Genomic DNA, 27941 nt, shown 5'->3' on the forward strand with positions numbered 1-27941 from the left:
ATATTAAAAAATCTCGAAAATAAAAAAATACGTACTTTGGGAAATTGAGTTTTAGTGAAAAAAAAGTTGATAAAAAAAATCTGCAAATTTTTTTTCCGTGTACCTATTTTTTCTCAAAACTCCTCAACAATACCTACAACTTTGCCGAAGACTAGAGAATTCTTGATCTAGATCAGAAAATTCACTCAAAAGTAACAGCTGTTTGAATATGTACATACCATTTTTGTATGGACACCAGCCAAAATTGTATGAAGACTTGTATGGATGAACCAATCACACAAAATAGCTTATTTGGTCATAGGGAAGGCCCCCACAAAGTTTAAGTCGAATAAATAAAATACAAGAAATAAAAATGGTCGAAATCAGCCGATTTCGTAGAGAGTTGCTCATGTGCGAATTTCAATAAGAGTTTAACTGGTTATCCAGAAGCAAATGTGATTTGACATTATGAAAACCTTCAATTTATGGTAAAATTTGTAGATCTATGATGCGGTACTAATATTGTGACAGTTGAAAATCAAAATCAAATCAAATTTAATCTGATTTAGGCCACGATAAATTTCAACTCCGGTTTTTGTTTCCCCTCTCTTCTTCATCATTCAATCATAAGGCAAAAAAGTGTTGTATTCAAAAATGGAAAATTTCATAATTGAATAACCTTTATAAGTGCATGTTAAAATATTGATTTTTTTTAAACAAAGCTTGGAATAAAATTGTAGAACATTTAAATTTCATTACTTCATCCAACTAACACCGTAGAAGTATAGTCAAGAATGTCTCGAACAACTTTCCCGAAGTCAGTTAAGGTGCTTCTTTAAAAAGACAGTGAAAACATTGTTTATTGCCAACACTGGCAAAGTAACAATGTTCTGCAGAAAACTTTTTTATTTTCCTGTATTTCTGGAAGTGTTTTACAACAAAGTAAAGTGTTATGAACCTTTATTCATAAAGGATGCATCCTAACTGTAAGCAAAACGATTTTTTGCTGAAGAACGTTGTTGCGACTATTTTAAACACTACTTTTTTAAACTCTGTATCATTTTTGAGAAGCACTTTAGCACCATTCTGTCTCGGATTGAGTTGTTCGGGACAATCTAGACTATGCTTCTTTAGTGTTAGTTTCATAAAAAAATATAATATGTACAGTTTGCACAGTTAAATATGTGAAAATGGGAGTTTCCCCATCGTTATTTCCATAAATAGATAAAATATATATCTGATAGATTTTAATTCGTCATTCTTCAACAGACTTAGAATTATTGATTTTTTTTTTGAAAAAAATCACATTGCAGTTTAATTTCTAGACTCACACAGCAAAAAATCCGATGGTAAAATCGCATGCAAAAGCATGCACATCACCTTTGTGAGCAAAAGCATGTAATATTGTATGAGAAAACGTGTACACAAAAAGCATGTACCGAAGAAAAAAAAATCAGTTCAGCTCACCCCAAAAATAACATCAATCCGGCGAGAGTCATATTCAGATTACCAAACCTCCGCCCCAACCCTTTCGGCTATCTCTTCGCTATATATAGTTGGATCTTCACCGATATAGCTGTAGGTTCCCCATACATCATATCTGGAGTTTTTTTGAAAAGGTCCAATAACCAAATTTCCAGATTTTGCTTTTTGGGTGTTTTTTAATACCCCTGACTCAATGAGGTTTCAAAAACACCCAAAAAGCAAAAACTGGAAATTTGGTTCATTGGACCTTTTCAAAAAAAAACTCCAGATATACAGTTAACACAGTATACGGCTTACGGAATACCTACTGTTACATTGTCCAATCATTTTCACAGCGGCGAGATAGTATGAAAAATAACGGAATCGAAAAACAACATTTTTCAATGATGCTGATAAATTGAACTTTTCAGCACTTGTTTGGAAAATAATACTGCCCGAACAGACGGTAATAACTAAATTCATGCCATTTCAATAACAGATACTGTTAAAATAACAAAAACTGTTATGGAATATTCTTACAAAATTCATTTTTGCATAAGAGTTCAATAACAGTTTATGTTATCATAACAAAATTTGTTATTGGGTTGATGTTGGTTGAAAGCAAAATCAACTTTGGAATAACATTTTTTGTTATGGAAGAATACCGCCAACTGTTATTGGGATGATCGGATTAGTTGTTAAAATAACAAAAAATAATAACAAAGATTTGTTCGAAGAATAACTGAAAATGTTATTAGTCTGTTATTACAATAACAATCCAATAACAAAAAAATAATAACGAAGAATAACAATTCTTGTTATAAATAACATAAAATGTTATTGTCCTAGTATTTTCTAATATCAAAAAAATTTATTCCCAAGTTATTTCCGTCTGCTCGGGTGTTCAACATTTTTTTTATTTTAACGATTTATTAACAAAATACATGAAAAATTTACTTATAATTTCACTCAATGGGCGTTTTTCGGAATTGCAAAAAAAAATGTATGGAACTCGTTGCAAAACTTGATTTTTTCAGCACTTGTCGTATTTTTGTCAAATCGTTGGTTTAGCAACAATTAATGTCAAAAGCAATATAAAAACAAATAAATGTTTTGTTATAATGTCTGTATATTTTATCTCAAAATATATTTTAATATTTTGCACAGAAAAAAAATGATGGTAATATTCATCAGGAAATGGTGACAGATTTTGTGGCAAAATAAATGATTAATTTTACCTCTGAAAATGGTGAATTTTCATCAGTTTTTGATGAATATTCATCGGGTTCACATTTTTACACATTTTTTAAGTAATATTACACAAAAAAGAGATAATATTCAACCTACCAAATTTTCAACATTCAAAAATTCAACTTTTTTTATTTGCTGTGTGGAACTCAATTTATTTATTGAGTGTTTTATGAACAGCCTTTAAACCCGGTCATATAACTATTTTGAAAAGTCGTCGCGGTCCGGATAAAATGGCTTCACGGGCCGGATCACGTCCGCGGGCCGGACGTTCCATAGCAAATGAAGGTTACAAATTCAATACGTACGGAATGGTTTGGAATCATACTGATCGTGGTATACAAGTACTCAAAGTACCTCAAAAAGAACTTTTCATAACAAATTAAAGTTTGAACACCTTTAATCTGATTTTAACAAGAAAAACTATGACTATCAAAGTCACCCCGGAATTAAAAATGTGAATTTTTAGCGTAACTATTTTTCTAAACATTATAGGATTTTTTTTTCAGAAATAGTGCATGGACTTTGTGTGGCCTACCCTAGTACATGTTTTAAAAATAATAATCTTGAGAAAAACTTGTCCAGTGGAGAAAAATACCAAAAATAAATTGAAATCCTATCAAAGTCACCCCGGTTTACGGTAACTTGTTCACCTGCTAAATTCCCAAGTAGCACACTTTGTTCGCCAAAAGATTTCCAAACTTGTTGTTGAACTCATTTACTATGTTTTCCCAACGTCCCAGAGAACTCTTGAACGCTGGAAAAAGCGCACGTTTTTCTGTTGTTGAACATTTCTTAACCCGTTAGAAATGTGCGTGGTTTAATCAAGTTTTACCAGCGCACGTCCTACTTGCAAAGAGAACGTTTGTTGAACATGTCATAAGAACTCTTGACTATAAGATTCTGAACCGGGTTGGATAACGTCGTTAGAACCGTTTAGCAACATTCTGCCTTAAAGATTCAGGAGGGAGTTAGGCAAACGTTTTTATAACCGTTCAAGAACATATCATGGCAGGCAAAATGTTTAACAGGCTTTTCATAAAATATGTTCAAGACGTTCGCTCAAAAGTTATTTTTTCTTCATTTAATCCTTTATTTGTGAGAAATGTCGCTTCACGATATTTAACTACCAGTTTTTTTTGTAATTTATTAGTTTGGACAGGGATACGCCATTTATGAATGATGGATAATAAAAAATTATCAACCATAAAAAATCATTCGATTTCTTCATTATGCCTTTAGGATTTTTTTTCAATTATGTTTGAGTGCTAATTAACATCGCTTGCTACTACTACTACTCTACTACTGCTGCTGGTTCCCGGTGCTGAATTTTCAGTTTTCCTTTTTGATGAAGAATGCTCAGGGCAAGTATCGAACTCAAGATCACTCCAAATGTCAAGTCCGGGCGCGCGTCTGCTTTTTTCCACGAGAGGTTATGTTGGATGAGCAGGCCTAAACGTCAATAAGAAGTCTGCGGTCATCTAGGTTTTACCAAGTTCAGTAACAGTTTGCCAAAACTTCTTTCGAACATAAGCTGTTTCTATTTTTAGAACTATCCTTGCTTGTTTCGTCAACATGTCCATGCTCGGTGTTTAGAACACGAACGCGAACTTCACATAAACAACGAGTTTACGAGAAATCCCAGCCGAAGCCAAAGGTCGAATCTACTATGTTATCACGTTTAGCAAACTGCAATGAAACATCATGTCTGCAAATGTCATTTTGCTTTTCGAGTTCTACAAGCATGTTCCATTTGAGTCAGAATAAACTTCGAAATGAAATATTCGTAATCTGTTGCTAGATTTGGCATATGTGTTACACAACCATGTTGAACAATGGTTTTTTGGTCAAAATATGAACAATTGACCATATTTTTTGACACTTGTTCAATAATTAACGAATAAAAACACTTATGCAGCAATTGTTGAACAACAAAATAAAGAGCGATGTTTTTCTTGCTACTTGGGTTAATGACCAAGCTTGACCATAGATCAGATAATTAAAAACGAAACTATTGGCACTACGCCCCCCGGGGCATGGCCTTCCTCTAACGTGGGATTTCTGCTCCAGCGCCTCTGACGAGACAGGAGAAACCGGGACCGACGTTTTACTTCACCATCCGATAGAAGCTCAGTGGATAAGGCGGGAATCGAACCCGCGTCTCATAGCATCATCGGGATCGGCAGCCGAAGCCGCTACCCCTGCGCCACGAGACCCAGTTAATTACTTAACCCGAGATCAGATAATTACTTAACTTTAATTACTCTGAAAGAAAATAACACTGGAAAAATGAGGGATTACCTGTATCACCACAAAAGCGTTAAATTCTTATGTGACAATAACTTTGGTAAAATGTGTACGATTTTTTTTTGTAAAATTGCTTCGATGTTTTCAAATCATTTAAATTTTTAAGGAAATAAATTAAATAAATATCAATTTGAAATGAAAACAAAATCATGAGAAAAGCACTGCTGCTAAATATATTTTCGAAAAGCTATACAAGTTTCGTACAATATTTAGATTTTTTTTATTGGATTGCTGGTTATCGAAATACTTCTGCTAAAGTTTTAGAGCAAAAAACACGTTTTACACCAGCTTTGAGGACGCTGTATCTTTTTTAGGGGCAAGCTAGCACCATACTTTCTCCGGGAAAGTTGTAGAACACCATTTAGAGCAGCCGAATACGAGACTGGTTTCAATTAGCGAGAAACGTGAATTCAAAAGAAATCAAAATCCAAAAAAATCCCGTTCATATTTCCATAGAAATTTGAATCACTTTGCGCAAAGTGAGGACTTTGCGACTTTGCTGTACCCCATAAGAAACTGAAAATAATTACTCAGTTTATTAAATAATACGAAACAACAATTCTACGCTAAATAAAACATTTTAAACCAGTCAATGTTTTCCTTTCAAAATAACAGCCAAATTTAACTTTTATTAGCACATCAAGGATGACGACAGCAATCAACGGCTGAATTTACGACACGTTTTTGCAGACTCCTCACCCGCTTCGCGAGTGCAATTGAATAATTAATTCGCACCTCACCTAATTATTCCCCCATCAAATTGAGCTCCGCTTGGACCACCGACGAAGAGCCCTGAGGCGGACATCATGGTCAAATGGCCGTGTCCCTATGACCTCCGGTGGCTGCATCCAAATGGTTAACCCTCAGCTGCCATTCCTAGATTGGAAACTTCGTTTGTTAATTTATATCTGCGTTGTTTTCAAATTTTTCTTGAATTTTGGACGAATTTGAAAAATTACTGTCTTGATATTATTTGACAAACTTTAATTGAAAATCAAGGGTCAATTTCGCCAAAACGATGCCAAAGGACACTTTTCTCCCCCTCCTTCACAACCCGATTGAGGGGGGTGTGCTCATTTCTGCGGGTGCATGAACCGTTTCGCCATTTTTATTGTCATTTGCGCTCAAATTGACAATGAAAAGCTCGCGGAATAACGCTCGAGGGGTTTATTACCGAAACCGACCCCAACCGTTTCCCAAGGGTTGGAAAGGGTGTAGCTGCACGGAAAAAATAAAGTTAATTTTTATTAAAATCAAATCATAATTTTCAAGATCTGATTTCTTAAATAAAAATCTAGGGGGAAAAATACTAAAATATTCAAACCACTCAATTTCATGATAAAATTTTCAAATAAACTAACTTTTCAAAAAAAAAAAAACAATTAAAAATTTCCGTCATTTCGATTCGTCGCGGCAGCGCGAAAGAGCAGATTTTACGCGATCGTTTATGGGCTTCGCAAGTGGCCATCGCGATGCGTGCTCGCTGGAACCCATCGTTCCGGTTCTTCGGCGGAACGACGACGACGGCGGGTAATGAATTTCGGCTTTATGGTTGTGCGTTCAAACCGGAAGTTTGCGTGTGTCCACGACCAAGGAGGAGGCGACCTGCCAAGCTCTGGTTTAGGAAAGGGTGTGGTGAGATGATTTAGGGCAACGCTTATGGGGGACATTAATGGGTTTTTATAACAGTCTTAATTTAGTGAGATCAAGGAAAAGAATTACGCTTGGTGAAAAATGACAAGTAACATCAGTTAGGTCAATTAACCCTCTACATTTGAAATGTTAAGTATTTTCTAGAAAAAAAATTGTGAAAGTTTTGAGTTTTTTTTTTTTAAATAAATGTTGTTTAGAAATTCATTAAAATATCTCGATCATTTGATAATCATATTGCCAAAAACTCAAATTTAGAGCATTTTTACAAAAACACCTTGTCTTGTGAAAATTTGAGTATTTTCAAAAAAAAAAATGTTACAACTTTCGAAATGCATGGGAAATTCCCGATCGTTTGATATCTACATTGTAAAAAACTGAAATTTTGATTGTTTTCGTTCGAAAATACCGAGCTTCTGTGGCCGTGAGGTTACGGGTTTCACCTTGTAAGCGGAAGGTGATGGGTTCGATTCCTGTCTGGCTCGGCAAAGTCAGATCCCTTAAAGAGTAAATATGCTCACTGGGAATACTGACCGGTAGGGGATGGGTTTCGACTAGCGACGTGCTGGGTTTCCAATCCAGAGGTCGTGAGTTCGATTCTCGTACCGGGATGATGTCGCATTTAAAAAAAATTGTAAAAATTTTAAGTATTTAAAAAAATGTTTCTATAATCGAAATTTATGAAAAAATCCCAATCAATCAATCCCAATTGAAACCCGTAGTCTTGTGATTTTTTTTAAGTATTTTCAAAAAAATTGTTATTACATTCTAAATACAGTCGACTCTCTGGTTGTCAATATCCAAGGGACCGTCGAGGAAGAGAATCATCAGTTTACAGAACGATGCAAAATGAAGACTCGATTGGAAATATGTTTTTCTTGGTACCCAGCTATGGGAGAGAATCATGGCAACGTCCAGTAAACAAAAACAAACTAATGGCAAACACCCTTCAAAGCTTCGTTTCGCAAAGAAAAATGTCTATGCAAGCCATGAGATGGTGACAATATTGACAACCGGAAGAGATTTTTAAAGCAAACAAAATCCAAGGGACCGTCGAGGAAGAGATCCTTCAAGCAAGAGAAAATATCGAGGAATAAAGCCAATCAAAGTATGCAGTTTGAAGGGACTGAAGAATTCATCGATAGATGGAGCAATATTGATATTGAGAAGATCGACAGCCAGAGATTCGGCTGTATATAAAAATAATCCGATCATTTAATACACATATTGTGAAAAATAAAATTTTGAGTATGTTTTTCATCAATACGTAGCTTTGTGAATAATTAGAGTATTTTCAAAAAAAATGTTATAGAACTTTCGTAATGTATGAAAATATCCCGATTGTTTGATATCTACATTGTAAAAAACTAAAATTCTTAGTATTTTTTTAAATACGTTGTTTTGTGAAAATTGTAAGCAAATATTTGTTACTGCAATATGGGTATAAATGATCGTGTTTTTGTCATATATTTCGAATTTCATACATTTTTTTGAAGATACTGAAAATTAACACAAAACTAGGTATTTCCGAAAAATTACTCAAAATTTCAGTTCTTTGCAATGCTGCACCCAAAAGAAAAATATATCTCAAAATCTGCAACAGTGGATTTGCTGTAGAAAATGTCACATTTTATAACATTTTTTGCAGCAAGCCCCTAGATCATTTTTGCCCGCGTGTAAATATTTCAGCGATCTGCAGTTCTCACCAACACATATAAAGCTGTGTTGCTCTAACATATACAGCTGGCCGGTCCCCGAGCAACAATTCAAAGAGAAAAATATGTTGGTGCTCTTTTACTCTCTGGCGCGGTGGTAGCGTGTCGGATTAATAACCAAGAAGTTGGTGGTTCAATCCTCGTTCTGTTAAGGTTTTTTTTTGTGAAATACAACCAAAAAACCGTCGGTAATGTCGATAATTGTCGGTAACGGGCAAAAATGTCATACCCCTATATCGCAAAAAATGCATGAGGACAGTTTTCATGCAGATTCTGATATACTTTCATGCCGCCATGCATCAAAATCATGCGACCATGCCGATTGGGTGTGGTACTAAATGATTGGGATTTTTTTCATACATTTTGAATGTAATAACAACATTTTTTGAAAATACTTAAAATTTTCACAAAACTGCGTATTTATGAAGAACTACTCCGAATTTCTTTTTTTTTTGCATTATGGGTCGGAACTATTTCATACATTTTTAATGTAATAACAACCTTTTCAGAAAAAAAACTCGAAATTTTCACAAAACTACGAATTTTTGAAAAAAAAAAACAAATTTCAGTTGGGTAGCAAGTGATTAGAAGTTTTCAAACATTACGAAAGTAAGAAATTTTAAGCCTTTGAAATTTTAAGTATTTTCTAGAAAATAGTGTTGTGAAAATTTTGAGTCTTTTCCAAAAATAAATGTTGTGTCGAAATTCATTAAAATATCTCGATCATTTGATACCCATACTGTGGAAAACTGAAATTTTTAGCATTTTTTTAAATACCTAATTTTGTTAAATTTTGTGAATTTTCAAAAAAATGGTGTTACAACTTTCGAAATGCATGATAAAATCCAGACCGTTTGATATCTATATTGTAAAAAAAAACTGAAATTTCAAAAGTTTTTTTTTCAAAAATACGTAGTTTCATGAAAATTTTAAAGTATTTTCAAAAAAATTTTACTTTAATCGAAATGTATGAAAAAATCCCAAATTGAAAAAAAACTGAACTTTTGAGTATTTTTTCAAATTCATAATTTTGAATTTTTTTTAGTATATTATATTCGAAAAACATAAAAAAAATCCTATTATTTGATTTACATATTGCGAAAAAAAAATCAGTATTTTTTTCCGTATTTTTGAAGTTAGTTTTGTGAATAATTTTAGTATTTTCAAAAAAAATGATATAACTTTCGTAATGTATGAACATATCTCGAACGTTTGATACCTACATTGTTAAAAACTAAAAATTTTAGTAATATTATTTTAATACGTTGTTTTGTGAAAATTGTTAGTGTTTTCAAAACAACATTTTTGAATTTTTTTAAGTATTTTCAAAAAATGATGCTATTACATTCGAAATATATAAAAAAAAATCCGATCATATGATAACCATATTGTGAAAGAATATAATTTTGAGTATTTTTTCAAAAATACGTAGTTTTGTGAAAAATTTTAATATTTTCAAAAAATGTCTTATAACTTTCGTAATGTATGAAAATATCCCGATCATTTGATACTTACATTGCAATAACAATAATTTTTTCAAAATACAGGAAAAATACGTATTTTTGTGAAAATGTTGTAATTATATGTAATTATAACTGCAAACGATATCTGATATCATCTCGATTTCAAAACACTAAAAATGTTTGATGTTAGTATGATTTTTCATACGATTACTTTTTGAAAAAAAAAAAAACTGAAAGAAAAATACACGCCACTTCAATGAGGTTTTTCAATGACTTAGTTTCAATAATTAATATTATGGTGGTGTCACGATTTTTATTTCGATCATTTTTTAAGAAAATATTCTAAGATGTTACAAAAAGACTCACAAAAATGCAGGATGGCTATTTAGGACCCCAAAAGGAACTGAAAAATAGCTGTGCTCACTAAATTTGGACAGCTTAAGTTTTGTCCATACAACCATATTACACCCTAATGCTCAGTCATTTTTATTTCGTTTAGGCATAATCCAATTTTGAAAATCCTTCTCATTCTTCCTCCTTTGACAGAGCATTTCCATCCAACATCAAATCTGCTCTCACTAAGTGAACGGCCTAAGCTTAATTAATTCCACATTTCTCGTTAAAAACGGGTGCCAGGGGACTTATTTTCACAGGTGGAAATTACTCGACTCTGAAGCAGTGCCCCCTCGCAGACTGCCTTCTTTTCAAACAAAAAAGGTGCCCAGTCTGGCATAAACGGAGAAGGAAAAAAAGTTTCACCTCTTTGAGTTGCCTCCGCCCACGCACGCCCACCTGACTTCCGACTGAGGAACCCAGACAGGTTCTGGGCCTCGGATGACGGTGATGATGCCGAGAGACTGCGGTGAAAGAATAATGACTCTCGAGGCCGGCGCACGTTTGCTAAAAAGATGCAAATTCATAAAAGTGGAAAATTATGTTTAATTTTACCCCAGTGTCCAAAATGGGAGTGTGTGGGGGAAGGTGGGGTAGGAGAGGGAGACACTTTTTAGCTTTTACGTAGGGATGTGTGGGTCGTGCTCGAAACATTAGTATGACTTTGGGTCAAATATTGTAAAATTCAATGTTGGTTAACTTAATTTTCATGTTTTGCTGTTTTTTAAAGGAGTCAATTGAAAAAAAAAACAGGAGAATTCATAAAAGTGAAACAATTATGATTGAAGGATGTTTGATTATACTTGTATTATACTTTTAAACTTGACTGTTGATCACTGTTCGTTAAGAAATTGTTTTTTTTTTGTTTTCTCTTTAATATTATTTGTTCTAAAAGCACGTCTACAATCGTTGGGGCTTTTACCCAACTGTAAACCGTGTTTTTTTTAAACTTATGAAACTGCAAAATCTTTTTTTAACAAATAATATTCTCAGTTTGGCTGACCTTTCCCAGTTCCATTATTGAAACTATTTTTTTTTTTCAAAAACTTTTTATCATCCAACTATCCCAAATGGTTCATAGATCCTCCACGATCAGTGGCTAAAGATAATGCTTTTTTCTCCAGGCGTTGGCTGCTGGAAAACTCACCTCATCCTTTCCCCATCACACTCTACTACTGTGCAACAGTAAAACTCCTCCCCTTCAGTTACCAGCGTTTGGGAGGAAAAGTGTGAAACAATTCCGAGCTTAAACGAGGAAACGAACGTAGAGAGAAGTGGGTGGTGAATACACTCGCGAAACTTTTCCCCCGAGCGTGACAGCTCGAATGAGATTAAAATATTATATTTATTTTTATTAGCATAATTCATGAAAAATTCACCCAAGTCAGCGCAAATTTTTCTGCAGGGATTTGGTGTCAACAAACCGATGGAAGGCGCTCGTGTAGGGCGGGGATGAAACTGAGCCGTGCTCATCATGTGTGCTTTAAAGTGGGGTTAAGTTTTGATTAAGCGTTTTTGTAAACCCACTATGACACACTTTAATTTTCGTATGTTTTTAATTTAACTGATAAATAGTAAAGCGCATCAATTTAGAAATTCCAATGATCATTTTCGATTCCAACAATTTGGCCCAGAAATATACATATCCTCTTTATAAATTTCCCAAAAACAAATCAGAATGGAGCTAAATTTTCACGAGAAATCTAGAAAACATTGGTGCACCTGCATGGTAATGATCGAATTGTACCTTTCGATAGAACTATTTTGATTTCATGGAAAGCAATAGTTAGTTTGCCAAATTGTGCCCTGATGTGAGCCATCGGGAGCATTAATTTCTCATTAAAATGATGCAACTACCATCATGGAGTATATATTTTCTAGAACAGCTATTTTAAAGCATTTTGAAGTTTGCAGTTTTGAGCTGCTCTAAAATTTTTTAAACTTTTTTCGAAAGAGCACGTCGCTTTTTGACGTTCCGAGAAAAAAAACACGATTTAATGTTTGACCTTGAACAAACAAAAACTAGAGCACGTTATGTAAACAATAACTAACACGTTTTGTTTGGTCGGCCATTATGTGCATCGTCCCGATGTTTGGTTGTATTTGGTTGCCGGGGTCGGGCATGTACGTGTGTCAAACGCGTTCTGACCTGAATTCCCTTTCGCCAGTTGTCGCACTTACAACTATTTTCAGGGTGTGTCAAGATAGCACGACAAGATTGAAACTTTTTTTATATGAAGAGTGATAAAAATGAACGGAGTTTTTTGAGTTTTCATTGAATATTACAGGATTGAAATCTAATTTTGGGGATCAGTGAAGGTGAAGGCATTTTGAACTGCACAAAATGGCGTTTTTAACTCATTTTGGTCCAAAACGACGTACGACAAGTTAGCACGATGGCGACGATGTTCTCTCAAATTGGTCACAAGGACAAATTTTTGAAAGCATTGTTTTTTGGTTGTGGGGCATGGATCTTACTCAATTTCCAAAAACCTTGATTTTATAAATAATACTTCACAACAAAAAATACGAACGATAATTATATTACTTGGAACGATTTCAAAGGCAGCATATAAAATTGTAATTTGTATATTTTCTTAAAAGTGTATTATTTGTTCAAGCGGTAAAGACATTAATTAATTCACACACTCATTTGGACCATTAAAGTTGCTGTTCTATACATTTGTGTTGCACAATAGTAATCAGAAGCGGGATCCAAATATTTTTTGATAGATTTTTTGAAATATCCCGGGAATTCCCGGGATTTTATTTAAAATTTCCTGTTTCCCAGAATTTTTTCATCCCCGGGAAATTGGACGCTATAGGTCCAAATCGAATGAGAGAGCAAAACAAAAATTAATATTTCAAAACTAATTCTCATTCAAACGATATTCATTGTACCGGCATCAGGGGTGTCATTGGGTTTGGGGCCTAGATTGGGTCATACAAAAATGCTAAAATTTTTATGACTCGATCTCATCCATTGTTTTTGTTTTTGTTTTTGTTTTTGTTTTTGTTTTTGTTTTTGTTTTTGTTTTTGTTTTTGTTTTTGTTTTTGTTTTTGTTTTTGTTTTTGTTTTTGTTTTTGTTTTTGTTTTTGTTTTTGTTTTTGTTTTTGTTTTTGTTTTTGTTTTTGTTTTTGTTTTTGTTTTTGTTTTTGTTTTTGTTTTTGTTTTTGTTTTTGTTTTTGTTTTTGTTTTTGTTTTTGTTTTTGTTTTTGTTTTTGTTTTTGTTTTTGTTTTTGTTTTTGTTTTTGTTTTTGTTTTTGTTTTTGTTTTTGTTTTTGTTTTTGTTTTTGTTTTTGTTTTTGTTTTTGTTTTTGTTTTTGTTTTTGTTTTTGTTTTTGTTTTTGATTTTGTTTTTGTTTTTTGTTTTTGTTTTTGTTTTTGTTTTTGTTTTTGTTTTTGTTTTTGTTTTTGTTTTTGTTTTTGTTTTTGTTTTTGTTTTTGTTTTTGTTTTTGTTTTTGTTTTTGTTTTTGTTTTTGTTTTTGTTTTTGTTTTTGTTTTTGTTTTTGTTTTTGTTTTTGTTTTTGTTTTTGTTTTTGTTTTTGTTTTTGTTTTTGTTTTTGTTTTTGTTTTTGTTTTTGTTTTTGTTTTTGTTTTTGTTTTTGTTTTTGTTTTTGTTTTTGTTTTTGTTTTTGTTTTTGTTTTTGTTTTTGTTTTTGTTTTTGTTTTTGTTTTTGTTTTTGTTTTTGTTTTTGTTTTTGTTTTTGTTTTTGTTTTTGTTTTTGTTTTTGTTTTTGTTTTTGTTTTTGTTTTTGTTTTTGTTTTTGTTTTTGTTTTTGTTTTTGTTTTTGTTTTTGTTTTTGTTTTTGTTTTTGTTTTTGTTTTTGTTTTTGTTTTTGTTTTTGTTTTTGTTTTTGTTTTTGTTTTTGTTTTTGTTTTTGTTTTTGTTTTTGTTTTTGTTTTTGTTTTTGTTTTTGTTTTTGTTTTTGTTTTTGTTTTTGTTTTTGTTTTTGTTTTTGTTTTTGTTTTTGTTTTTGTTTTTGTTTTTGTTTTTGTTTTTGTTTTTGTTTTTGTTTTTGTTTTTGTTTTTGTTTTTGTTTTTGTTTTTGTTTTTGTTTTTGTTTTTGTTTTTGTTTTTGTTTTTGTTTTTGTTTTTGTTTTTGTTTTTGTTTTTGTTTTTGTTTTTGTTTTTGTTTTTGTTTTTGTTTTTGTTTTTGTTTTTGTTTTTGTTTTTGTTTTTGTTTTTGTTTTTGTTTTTGTTTTTGTTTTTGTTTTTGTTTTTGTTTTTGTTTTTGTTTTTGTTTTTGTTTTTGTTTTTGTTTTTGTTTTTGTTTTTGTTTTTGTTTTTGTTTTTGTTTTTGTTTTTGTTTTTGTTTTTGTTTTTGTTTTTGTTTTTGTTTTTGTTTTTGTTTTTGTTTTTGTTTTTGTTTTTGTTTTTGTTTTTGTTTTTGTTTTTGTTTTTGTTTTTGTTTTTGTTTTTGTTTTTGTTTTTGTTTTTGTTTTTGTTTTTGTTTTTGTTTTTGTTTTTGTTTTTGTTTTTGTTTTTGTTTTTGTTTTTGTTTTTGTTTTTGTTTTTGTTTTTGTTTTTGTTTTTGTTTTTGCTTTTGTTTTTGTTTTTGTTTTTGTTTTTGTTTGACTTACAAAATTTATGGAGATTTACCTTCTTTTTGTTAGATTTGAAGAATTTAGAAAGCAGGGTATGCGTTAAAAGTCGTTTTTAAACTCTAAATCAAATTTTCATAAAGACTTTTGAAAAGACGGGAATTTTAACTAGAGAAAAAAAAAAAGTTCACAAGCGATTGTACAAGTTTTTTTTATTCTCAGTTTTTTCAGGAAGAAAAATTGAAAATTACAATGAAATCTTTGGAAAATTATACTTGAATTTTGATTCAGTTTATCCCGGTACAATGCTTCGATAAACAAGTAATTCTAAACTTTTGATATTATCGAAAACTAACATCCAACAAAAAAATAACTTCTGTCAACAGTGTGCAAACAACCAACCATCTTATCCTTTCCCCATAAGCAGTAACTCAAGCAACAAGCGGCTCACTAAACGTCACACGGGGGCTCGTAATGTTTGCTTTATTAAATCGTTAACACTGGTTGTCGCGATTTTCCGCAACTTTTCCCAAGTGCGTGTGTGTGCGTAGGCGGAAAATTGCCCGCGTGAGACCTACTGCTTCTAATTACGCGTTTGAGCGCGGGAAATCCGCGGGTGGCATTAACGTTTCACCCGTGGGCCATCAGGTTGAAGGATGGTTGCTTCCTTTTTGGGGAAGATAAGACTGTGGCAAGATTAAACTGGGAGGCCTGTTGCCCGGTTAGGGCTTGAGGGCTTAATGAAGTTAACTGCAATGTTGTTGAAGTTTGCCCGGATTTCTGACATGTCGTTTTTTATAAATTTTTATTTAAACATATATATATATAATATTTTTGATTCAAGTTCAAAATTTGGATTTGATTTTGGAAATATTGAACTTATTTTTTCTTCAGTAATTCTGATCTTCGTTGCTTCAATGTTATTCCAATAATGTAGGCAGCAAGACTTGGCGAAACGATGTTGATATAAAAAAGCTAAAAGCAAAATAAAATCCATAAACGTAAAAGTAACTCCAACAAATTTCACCAACCTGCAAAGTATTCATCCAGTGCCCACATGTGTAAGCAGTTTTCCCAATGGTACAAACGGCCGCCTTCACGTACCGCTTCACATCGAGAACCGCCGTCAACGGTGACAGATTCTTGGTAAACTCCTGGGACATGCTGGTACTAACCAGAAAAGGTGTTACGGTTTGACACTCGACGCCCGTTCCTCGCAGTTCGTGCGCCAAACCCAGCCCAAAGCTGGTCGTGTAGACCTTGGACGCGGCATAGATGGCCATGCCCGGCACCGGATGGTACCCCGAGCTGGACGAAACGTTGATGATGATCCCCTTGCGGCGGCGTAACATTCCCGGAAGGACGATCCGGGTCATCATGGTGGTCGCGACAACATTTAACCGAATGACGGAATTTATATCGTGCTCGAAGTTTTCCTCAAACGTCTGCGACGGTGGCGGTAGATGACCCACGTTGTTAACCAGCATGCCGACCTCGATCGAAGCAAGCTGCTCGCGCAAGGGTTTGTAGATTTCGGGCCCTTTGGAAAAGTCAACGGCGAGCCACTTGGTTTGGACGCCATACTTGCGTTCGATTTCAGCGGCTACTGCGATCAGCTTGTGTTCAGTTCTCGAAATGAGCAAGATGTTCATGCCCTTTTGGGCAAGTTGATCGGCGTACTGTCGGCCAATGCCGTCCGACGAACCAGTGACGACGGCCCATTTTCCGTATCTTTCCGGAAAACGCTCCCGCTTAAGTAGGTTCTTCAGCGAACCCCAAATGATTCCCAGCAAGGACTCCAGAAATCCATTGTAGCACCACAAGAACACCGCGTACACTCCAATCCACCAGAACATGGTGCGGTATGACTGAGTTTGAAATTTGAAGACCTCAAACCGTCACAGGTTGACTGCTTGGTCACGATTGTTTACCCCTTGGCGTAAACACAACCTTCCGTAACAACAAACATGCTGATCGGGTCATGTTCTTGTATCAGCATTTTCAGTTCAGTTAGTTCTACCACGGCAAGATGTTCTGGTGGATTGGAGTGTACGCGGTGTTTTTGTGGTGCTACAATGGATTTCTGGAGTCCCTGCTGGGAATCATTTGGGGTTCTCTGAAGAACCTACTTATTCGGGAGCGATTCCCACAGAAATATGGGAAATGGGCTGTGATAACCGGAGCAACGGACGGCATCGGTCGACAGTACGCTGAACAACTGGCTCGCAAGGGCATGAACATCATGCTCCTTTCTAGAACTGAACACAAGCTGATCGCAGTAGCCGCTGAAATCGAACGCAAGTACGGCGTCCAAACCAAGTGGCTCACCGTTGACTTTTCCAAAGGGCCCGAAATCTACAAACCCCTCCGCGAGCAGCTTGCTTCGATCGAGGTCGGCATGCTGGTCAACAACGTGGGCCATCTGCCGCCACCGTCGCAGACGTTCGACGAAAACTCCGACCAAGATGTAACCGCCACGATCAACCTGAACATCGTTGCGACCACCACGATGACCCGGATCGTACTCCCGGGAATGCAACGGCGCCACAAAGGGATCATCATCAACGTTTCGTCCTCGGCCGGGTACCACCCTGGCCCAGGCATGACCATCTACGCCGCGTCCAAAGCCTACACGACCAGTCTCGGGCTGGGACTGGCCCATGAACTGCACGGAACGGGCGTCCAATGCCAAACCGTTGCACCGTTCGTGGTGCTGACGAACAGGTCGCAGGACTTTGCCAAGCTACTGCCACGGTTTATGGCCGTGCTCGACGTGGAACGGTTCGTGCGGTCGGCGGTGTTCACCATCGGCAAGACGGCCCACACGTGCGGTCACTGGCTGCATCCGGTGCAGATATTTCATATCAACTTTCTACCGCAAAGCGTAATGGCGCTAAGTGTCGGAGTGCTGCTGAAGCGACTCAGAAGCGTTTTGTTGAAACAATAACCATTTTATCCGGCCCGCGACGGCTTTTCATGAAATATTCAATAAATTAAATGAGAGTCGAAATTAAAAAAAAAATTACATCATATATTATAATATAACAAAAAAAATTCGAACATTTAGCATTTTTTTTTTTGCATTTGCAATAAAATTTTGCTAATTTACGTAATATTTTGATTATGCCTTTGTATTTTTAATGTTTTTGTATTAAATTCAAACATTTCTTATGTTTGTGCCTCGACAAAAAATAAACCCATTTTATATCGATTGGCATATTGATTCAGGACCACCAGTCCCTAAAAGGGTGTTTTTAGAATTTTCAAAAACCTAAATTATTCCACAATCTCTTCCCGCCCACTCTGCGCCCCACATAAAAGTTCAAAGCCAAAACAATAAAAGTGTGCATCGTTTGCACTTTTTCTTCCCTCGCAGCTTTTCTTTAAACGTCGGAATGCATAGCCGTGTGGCATTGGCAAATGAAACACGACAAGCAGATATCAGCATAATTTAGACAAAAGACCATTCCGCATTCATTCCTTTCAGTGTGGAGGGCTTTCCTCCAGGAACCAGTTTTCTCTGTCCTGTGTGTCCAATAGATCCTGTGGGATGATGGTGTAGGGGTCGACGATGCACACACACACAGTTACTCACACAAACACACACACACATATTTTGTGATGGTCTAGTACAACTGCATCTTTACAAGAGTAATAAGCCAATGGTTTGACGTGCTCAAAATCTCATAAAATAGTTTTTTTTTCAAGGCAATTATTTCAAATTTCAAATCTTGGATCCAACTTCATAAATTTAAATTTACATGTCCAAACCAAATATGGCCCATATTTTTAAGATTGGAGATCAAATGGTCAAGTCAAAGTTTATATTAATTCAACAATTCATCGCCGTGGTCCAAACTTGTCGCACGTGCATTTTGGGCCAAATTGTGTTGAGCCATTTTGTGTAGCTCACAATGCCTGACCATTTGACCTTTACAGACCTTTACCTTTACCTACCTTCCATCGGATGAGGAAGTAAAATGTCGGTCCCGGCCTTGGTTGTTGCTATCTAATCTAATCTAATCTATTCTAATCTAATCAGACCCTAGCGCAGCCAATCTTTCGAAGTGATCCTGGAGAGTGCCTTAGGTAAGATGACGCCTAGCACTCTTCTTGTCATTTATAAACATTTGTAGTGCGCCATTTCATTAGAATGCATTGAAACGTCACAAGCGTTAAAGCGGCCAGGCCTACTGCGTAAAGCCGTATCGCAGAGATGACTCGTAATTGGGTTGAGTTTGAGCACTGAGTGTTCGAACGACAACACAATTCTGAATCGACAGGGGAGGAAGAAGCGTGAGGATACACCACCATACGCTCCGAGATTTTTGGTTGTATTCGTTGCGAGCACCATGCTAAGAAGGTTTGGTACTCCGGGACCCTCTGGGATGGGACATTGTATTTCCACGAATGCCCTGGACACTATTTGCCGTGGTTATAGCGCCACAACCCGCTATAGTCCCGGCCTTGGTTGTTGTTAGGCCATTAAGTCATTCCAGGTGTAGGAGTCGTATCCATGCCATGAGTACAAACAACACACCAAACCAAGCCTACTCCGGTGGAATCGCTGGCGGCGGTTGAACTCGCAATCCAAAGGTCGTCAGTTCAAACACTGGGGTGGAAGGTTCCTTGGAGTAGAAAGAGGTTTGGGTGCTCTTCCATTCAAGCCTTCGGACTCCTAGGTTTGAGCAAAAACTTGCAATAGAGACCAGGAAAGACCCGGGGGTCGTTAATGTGGATGGTTTGATTTTTTTTTACCTTTACAGATCCCCAAAATTCAAATTCAATTCATTGTTGTCACTCTTCATATGAAAGAAGTTTCAATCTTGTCGTGCAACCTTGTCATTCCTTGGAAATTGATGTAACTTTTGTCCCTGATCACGTGTTCGAGGTCCGTTTTTTGAAATCTCGTGACGGAGGGGCAGTGAGTTCAATTTGTTGGGTGGTGACGCGCGGTCAATTATGTGGCATTGTGTGTGAAAAGAAAAGAATTTTATTTCGTGTTTCATCCTGATTGGCTTGCTCAAGTCCTTCCTACATCATCGTTGATCGGGAGGCACGACGTCGTGTGAATTGTTGCATTAAAATAAGTTTAAGTATTACTGTAAATGACTGTAAAAAAGTCCTTCCTATATCATCAATGTCGTCTGGATAATCGTGATGAAAAATTACATTTATTCAGTATTTAAATACCTGTGCGCGAGTGTTTTTGTGTGCTAATTAGAAAGACCTTCCCATAGCATCGTTGCTCAGAAGGCTCGCCGACGGGTTTGTTATGAAAGTCCTCCCCATAGCATCGTAGCTCGGGAGGCATCGAAAAGCCAATACCTTATCCTACTAACCCAAAAAAAATAATCACGTGATGCTTGAAGGAGATGCTGTGGATTCAACGGTCTCAAGCGGTATCAACAAGTATATAGCGAAAAACTATGTGCTTGATGAGTCTGCAACTTCAACTATCGGACTAACATTCCTCCCTTTTGTTGAACTGCAGGCTTCTTGGGAGGGCGCCGGTATTGACTAATAAAGTCGGGGTCTTCAGGGGTTAAACAGTGAACTAATGGTTGGCTCCCACTGATCATTTTTGATTCATTGTTTAACTTCAGCTGATCTGTCAATAACGGAGTAGCAGCTCATTGGCAGTCAACCATGCTCATGCTCATGCTCATCTCGTGACGGAGGGGCAGTAGGGTAGAGTAGTCATCAATGAGACACGGGGAACAATGATAAAATGGCTCTCACAAGTCGTAGTTTCAACCAATCAGGCTCATATTTGGGGGAAAGGTGTGTCTACTAGATACACGTCTGCCATATTAGTGGCTTTGGTTATGGACGCTCCCTTGAAAAGTAATTCATAAATGTTTGATTCTGGGGTGTAAAAGTAAATTATGGACAAAAAAAACTTTTTCGCTCGTAGGCTGCCGTTTACACCAAAACTAATATTTCTTAAAATTTCTTTCGACGTTCTGTAGGGATTAAGTTGGGCTACAATGTCCTTTCATTAGATATGCCAAAATTTAGAATATACTCAGAATCCAGGGCTGTCTCATTGTTCCCCACTCATTTCAGCTCATGGGTAACAATGAGACACTTTGATTTTTCTTCAATAAACTTTTCAAAATCGATGGAAATCTTTCAAAACATGAATTAAAAGTGATTTTTGGCATATTTATAGAGTTTAAACTTCATTTAACCAAAAATACAAAGTTATTTGGTATTAATATATGGATTTTACAAAATTGAAATACTTTTTAGTGTAACTTTTGTTATTAAAAGTTTCATGTTGGCAAAATGCTCTAAAATGTTCAAGGCAAGTCACCTGCAATGGAACAATACAAAAACATGATGTTTTGCTAGAAAAATGTTAATTTTCGTAGAGTGTCTCATTGTTCCCCAGCTGTCTCATTGTTCCTGCCAAGTGCGTCTACAATGAGACAGTTGAATAACTTTGGCTGTAGATGTCGGATCGATCTCATATTTTTGTCAATGTTAGAACACATTAAAAGAATGATAATGCAACTAAAAGCTCATTAAAACATGCTGATGAAAAAATTAGAAAAATCGTTGAAAGTTGAAAACCAAAAGTGTCTCATTGATGACTACCCTACCCTACGATTTTTGAACATGCGAAAAAAGAGGTGTTTTTCAATAATTTGCAGCCTGAAACGGTGATGAGATAGAAATTTGGTGTCAAAAGGACTTTTACGTAGAATTTTATGCCAGATTTAAAGGTTTACTTGAAATTTCGGAAAAACGTATTTTTCATCGAAAAAACAATTCAAAAAGTTTTAAAACTCAGCAATTTTCCGTTACACAACTATAAATAATTTTGGAACATGTTCTTTTAAGGGAAATTTAATGTACTTTTCGAATCTACATTAACCCAGAAGCGTTCTTTTTTCATTGAGAACAAAAATTTTCATTTTAAAATTTCAAGATTTTTCTAAATTTGCAGGTTTATTTTTAAGAGTGTAACAATGTTTTACAAAGTTGTAGAAAATCAAATTAAATAGAACGCTATCAGCAGTCAGATGTTGATACCGTCAGTTTTCATGTTTTTTTTATTGAAATTATTATAATTGTCTGCTCTACAACTTTGTAAAACATTGTTACACTCTCAAAATAAATCCTGCAAAGTTAGAAAACCACGATTTTTTGAAAGGGTAAATTTTGTTCTAAATGAAAAAAATAACTTTTCTGGGTAAATTGAGATTCGAAAAGTACATTAAATTTCCCTTAAAATCACATGTTCCAATAAAAATTACAGTTAAGTGACGGAAAATGCCAGAGCTTTAAAAACTATTTGAGTGTTTTTTTCGATGAAAATATGTTTTTTAATTTTGAAAACGCTAATACGCGTCCAATTTTACATAAAAGTAACTTTGACACCAAATTTCTATCTCATCACCATTTCTCAGCTTTTCAAATATATGTTTTTTTTTTTCAAAAATGGGCAAACATGTGCACTAATTTAAAAAAATAATAACTGCGACTACTTTCAAAAAAGTTACCTGAAAATGGCTATAACTTGAAAACAGTGAGCACGTTATCAAAATTTCACTGCAGTACATTTTGATTGCAAATTCGATTTTACGTCGAAAATGAAATTGAAAAAATTTTGCGACCAACATTTTGATGAAAAAAAAACGGTATTGATTCAAAAAAATCATAACTCGGCCAAAGATGGAAATTTCTGAAAAGTTGATATTTGATGTACCCTAAAAAATAACAGAAAATAGATAAAAATTAGAAAAAGTGTTTTTTGCAGATTAAGTTTTAGTGACAAAAAGTGATATAAAAATCACCGATTTTTTTTCACCATGTATCATTTTTTTCCAGTGTAGTCCTTTTTCATACTCACAACTTTGCCCAAGACACCAAATCGATCAAAAAATTCCTTCAAAAATACAGATTTTTTAATTTTCATACATCATTTTTGTATGGACAGCTGCCAAATTTGTATGGAAAATAATATGGACAAACTAATGATGCAAAATGGCTTCTTTGGGCATACCTAAGGCACCAAAAAAGTTTCAGCCGGATTCAAAAATACAAAAATTAAAATTGAAGCAAAAAGACCGATTTCGTAGAGAATTGCTTACCTTAAAGTTGTCAGCAGTTTAGACTAGATGGGCATGTCCAACTTTGGCTCTACAAAAAGTACCGACTTCAACCCAGTTTCAAGTCCCAACTCATAATTTTCCTTATCTTATTTTAATAAAACTGTTTTTTTTTTACTTACCATTTGTATCATTTGGTTTGAATAATCTTGTTCTTGTTTTTTCTTTTTTTTTTTCAGCATAAGATTAAAACAATAAAATTGATAAATTATCCACTACTTTACCCTTGTGAAAGAATCTTTACCCTCCTGCGTCGACTGGTCCGAGATGATACTTCTGCTTTTTCGCAGGAATTCCTTCCCTGGACGAATGTTCTCCGAGTCCAGTGGAGAGATCGTCGGGAGGGGAAAACGCCTGGGAGCGCAATTTAACTGTCAGTTGCAATCAAAATGCAATTTTCATATCTTGGCTGGTGCATCTTCTTTCGCACACCACTTAAGACCTGGAAGGCCTGACCTGACCTGACCGAGCGCTTGATGCTTCCTGGCTGCTCGGGGTAATATCTTTCCGGGGCTTGAATTTCAACGTTTAACGCAGAGGATAGATCTTACTGGGATAAAGTGGTCAGCTTGTGAGTAGAATTTAGATCAAATGTAAATTCGTTTTGAAGTTGTGTTCAGTTTCAATTTTCAAAACTATTTTTGGATCAGCTGAAATTTTTGCATTGAAACTAAAACCACATCGATCAATTTCTCAAAAATTTCAGTCAATTTTCGCAGCTAACATTCCAGTTCCCTTGACTTTGGTATCCCATCTGGAATGATGGGTAAATTTTTCCATAAGCCGGAAGAAGCCATACCCGGCTGGTGGCAGTACATCATCATTGCTTCTGCCGGGGTGAACTCCTGAGTAATGCAGTGTGTCCGGCATCCGAGCAATGTTGGGTTTTCTCTGAGAGTACCCCCAGCAGCTCTGTCAGACTTTGTATCCCCTGCTCTCGGACAAAAGGTCCGCTGGCCACACTGGCTGGCGGTCAGGTGGCCGGGGTGTCATAATGGACTTAGTCTGGTGGTAGGGACGGTGGAAAGGAAATTTGAAGGAATACTGTAAAATGGGGTTACTTTGATCATATTGATAATTGGATATATTTGTATGACAATCTTAACTTGATGGCAATTCACGTTTTAAAATTAAATAGATTTCAATGTAATTTAATATAACCTATTACACTGAAAGGATTGAGAGTGAAAATACCCCACCGCACGGTGCCATTAGGATGCATATTTTGCGTAATATGCATATTTCATACTGGCTGGCCAAGCTCGAATCAAATGTGCACCAGCGTTGAGGAATTTTCTCGACGTTCCTGAGCGGTGTGCTATGCAACAATTTCATGCCATCGTGAAATATGGAATGAAGGGCTTGGCTGGCCGGCTGGTGTATCGGTTTCAGAGTTGTTTTCTTGAATCTGAATTTTAAAATAAAGGATTGTTCCAATAAATCTAGGCTAAAAATAATAGGCTATGCAAATCATATCTTTTCCAAGATCTTCAAAATAAATTTTCTTGAGGATGTAATATGATTCCAAGTACAAGTTCCAAAACCATGGAGATATCAAAAGCAAATCTAAGTTGTTAAAAGAAACACGGAGAAAGTCATATGGGTAATATTGCTCCAACTGTACACAAAAAAGTACAAATCGACTATTTCTGAGCATGCTTAAATTTAGCGAAGCTTGCATGCAACAATCTTGCATTCCAGCAAAATTTGACCATCCCTTCTTTTTGGCACCAAGGTTTTGAGATTTTCGCCAATTTTCCAAAAAAAACCTCTCTTTCAAATGGCCAAATCTTTGGAACAAAAAAATAGAGCTATGCTATCCAAAATAAAGACAAAAAGGCGGACCTCTTAGTGTTCTATCAATTTGATTCATAATACAAATCATCAAATTGGTTAGTCAGATCTTCATAATCCAGTGCACTTAAGTGCTTACAACTTTTCCTAGGGTTGTCAGATCTCCAATCTTTGACATGAATTGGAAAGGTCTTTTGATAACGACGACAGGTCGCATGATAAATCCGGACAACGTATTCATCAAAATAGCTAAGATCCGGCCTCCAAAAATACCTTTCTGAAAATGTGTAAGGCGTTATCCATAAAAAACGTACGCTCTTAGGGAGGGAGGGAGAAGGGGGGATTACCGTAGGTGTGACAAGATGTGACGAAGGGGGAGAGGGGGTTTGCGAGACTGTATCCTCACGCTTGGTTTTTTATGATTGCATAATATTAATTCGAAATGTACACAATTAAATTAAATCCTCGTTTCTAAAATTGTTTGCTTATTATTATTTAGAAGTATCACATAATAATTTATGTTATAGTATTTTTTTTTAATTCAGCTGTAACTTCAATAATTTGCAAAATCTTGCAAATTTTGGCCGATTTTTGCGTGACATACTTTATGGATGACACCTAACCTGACGGAATTTCTTACAAAAACAACCCTTCTTACAACTTTCCAGACTTTTTTCAAGGTTGTTAACGATAAAATTGTTGAAGTTCTCGTTTTTCCGATAATTCTATCGGCGATAATTTATCGACGATAACGGACGATAATTCATATTTAATCTATTTCTTAAATTGACTAAAACCAGCCAAATTATGTTAAATTTTCAAGCTTCCTCTATTTACCGTATTTTTTGAAAGTACTCAAACTTTTATAATTTGCAATATGGATATCAAACGATTCGAAATTTTGCATGCATTTTAACTGTTCTAGAGCTTTTCAATCAAATACTAATATTTTCACAAAATACCGTATTTTTGAAAGAACTCAATTTTTTTATAATTTGCATTATGGTTATCAAACGATTCGAAATTTCGCATGTATTTTAACTGTTTTAGATTTTTTTTAATGAAATACTTTAAACTGTTTTAGAGTTTTTCAATGAAATACTAAAATTTTCACAAAATACCGTATTCTCTCGAAAATACACAAATTTTTATAAGCCGCAATATATCAAACGAATTGAAATGTTGCATGTATTTTAACTGTTTAGCAGTTTTTAATTGAATTACTAAATTTTTCGCAAAATACCGTATTTGCTCGAAAATACTCAAATTTTTATTATTCGCAATATTAGTATCAAACGATTCCAAATTATAAATGTATTTTTACTGTTATAGAGAGATTTTTAATGCAATACTAAAATTCTCACAAAATACCGTATTTTCTCGAAAATACTCATTTTTATAATTCACATGGGTATCAAACGATTCGTTTTAACAATTTTAGTGTTTTTTGAATTAAATACTTAAATTTTTACAAATTACCGTATTTTCTTCAAAATACTAAAATTTGTATAATTCGTAATATGGGTATCAAACGATTCAAAAGTTTGATTCGATTTTTAGATTTATTGTAACTGTTTTAGAGATTTTTCAATGAAATACTTAAATGTTCACAAAATACCATATTTTCTCGAAAATACTCCATTTTTTATGATTCGCAATATAGTTTTCAAACAATTCGAAATGTTGCATGTATTTTATATGTTTTAGAGTTTTTTTTAATGAAATAGCAGGTAAATTTTTTTTTTCGTTGGATGCCCATATGTCAAATCATTAAAATTTAAGTACAGTCCAGAATTGATTATCTGAAGCCTCGATTATCTGAAGTTTCGATTATTCGAAGTTCAATTATCCGAAGGTTTGTATGGGACTTCGGATAATCAAATCACGAAGAAAAAAAATATCTTTTTTTTTCATTTTCTTGTTTTTAACATAAAATTTGAGTTCTACGAACCCATTTTATAAAAATTTTAGTTGTTGATTGCCTTTTAAAAAATACAATGCATTTTTTTTAATATTGCATCACCGCCATTTTGGCCGCCATCTTAAAAAATTCTTAATAATTTAAGCCCCTGTACCTATGCTCAACAATCAAAAATAAGAAAACGAAAACAATTTTTTTTAGTGATTCGATTATCCGAAGTTTCGATTATCCGAAGTTAAATTTTTCTGAGGACTTCGGATAATCGTCTCGGGACTGTACTTTCATAAAATATATGGTATTTTGTGAAACTTTGAGTATTTCATTCAAAAAATTCAAAAATTGGTAAAATGCATGCACAAATAAAACAGTAAAAATGAATGCACAATTTCAAATTGTTTGATACCTTTTTTGTAAATTTGAAAAAATTCTGAATTTTCGAGAAAAGACAGTATTTTGTGGAAATCTGAGTTTTTCATTGAAAAAACTCTAAAACAGTTGAAATACATGCAAAATTTTTAACTTTTTGTTACCCATATTGCAAATTACAAAAATCGAGTACTTTAAAAAAATACGGTATTTTGTGTTTTTAGTATTAGCATTGAAAATTACTATATTACCAACAAAATATTAACTTGGGCAAAGCTTCAATCTTCAACATGGTTTGGTTGGTTTAAGTCAATTTTAGAAATATATTAATTGTATTATCGTTCGTTATCTTCAATAAAATTATCGCCGATAGACTTATCGGAACAACGATAACGATAGATCATCGTTATCGTCCTGACGATAACGATAACCACTCAATATTACTCACTATAAACACGCAATATTATTTTAACTGAATAAATGTTAATGGAAATGAAAATCTTAATAAATATTTAAATAAAAATCCGGACAACGATTGATTTTGGAAAAAAACACTCGAAAAAAAAGTTTTATAAATTTTGGCATTTTTCGTAACTTGACTGTAGAAACTTTGAAACATGTCATTTTCATTAATATTTATTTGAAAAACCCGGAAGGGAAATTTTTCCATTTAATGCTTAATTGATGGTGGGGCGTTATGACCCCACTTTTTTCTGGATTTTCACAAAGATACGTTTTTTAATGATTTGCATTGCCTATTTGTAGTGGCAGTATTTGGATTGGGGAAATACTTTTAAAAACACACGATTGAACTTGAAAAACTGGTCAAAATGGTGAAAACCATCAGTTAAAAAAATGTATATTTTATTTTAAAACGTTTATAGCTCATACAGAATAAATTCAATCTAAAGATAGCAGGCACAATTCAATTTTAGGTATTCTACAACTTGCACAGCAATCTGGCCCACACGCC

General features: G+C 34.5%; 2 protein-coding genes across 3 annotated transcripts; one reads left to right on the forward strand and one right to left on the reverse strand.

Annotated features, from left to right (window-relative positions):
* Nucleotides 1-6544: 6544 nt before the first annotated feature.
* On the reverse strand, nt 6545-16623 carry LOC120432202 (very-long-chain 3-oxoacyl-CoA reductase-like). Of its 2 annotated transcripts, none has more exons than XM_039597360.1 (2): nt 15799-16623; nt 6545-6613 (listed from the first exon to the last, which is right to left on the reverse strand). In XM_039597360.1, exons 1-2 carry the CDS (start codon nt 16621-16623, stop codon nt 6545-6547), a joined length of 894 nt encoding a protein of 297 aa, XP_039453294.1. The 2 variants fall into 2 exon arrangements, with proteins under 2 accessions (XP_039453294.1, XP_039453293.1); XM_039597359.2 differs by lacking the exon at nt 6545-6613 and adding an exon at nt 15503-15742.
* A 173-nt stretch (nt 16624-16796) lies between these two features.
* LOC120432159 (very-long-chain 3-oxoacyl-CoA reductase-like) lies at nt 16797-23736 on the forward strand. The gene is made up of 2 exons (XM_039597286.1): nt 16797-17651; nt 23671-23736. The coding sequence occupies exons 1-2, from the start codon at nt 16797-16799 to the stop codon at nt 23734-23736; spliced, it is 921 nt and encodes a 306-aa protein (XP_039453220.1).
* The last annotated feature ends 4205 nt before the right edge of the window (nt 23737-27941 follow it).

The sequence above is a fragment of the Culex pipiens genome, chromosome 3, assembly GCF_016801865.2.
Source record: "Culex pipiens pallens isolate TS chromosome 3, TS_CPP_V2, whole genome shotgun sequence".
Taxonomy (NCBI): domain Eukaryota; kingdom Metazoa; phylum Arthropoda; class Insecta; order Diptera; family Culicidae; genus Culex; species Culex pipiens.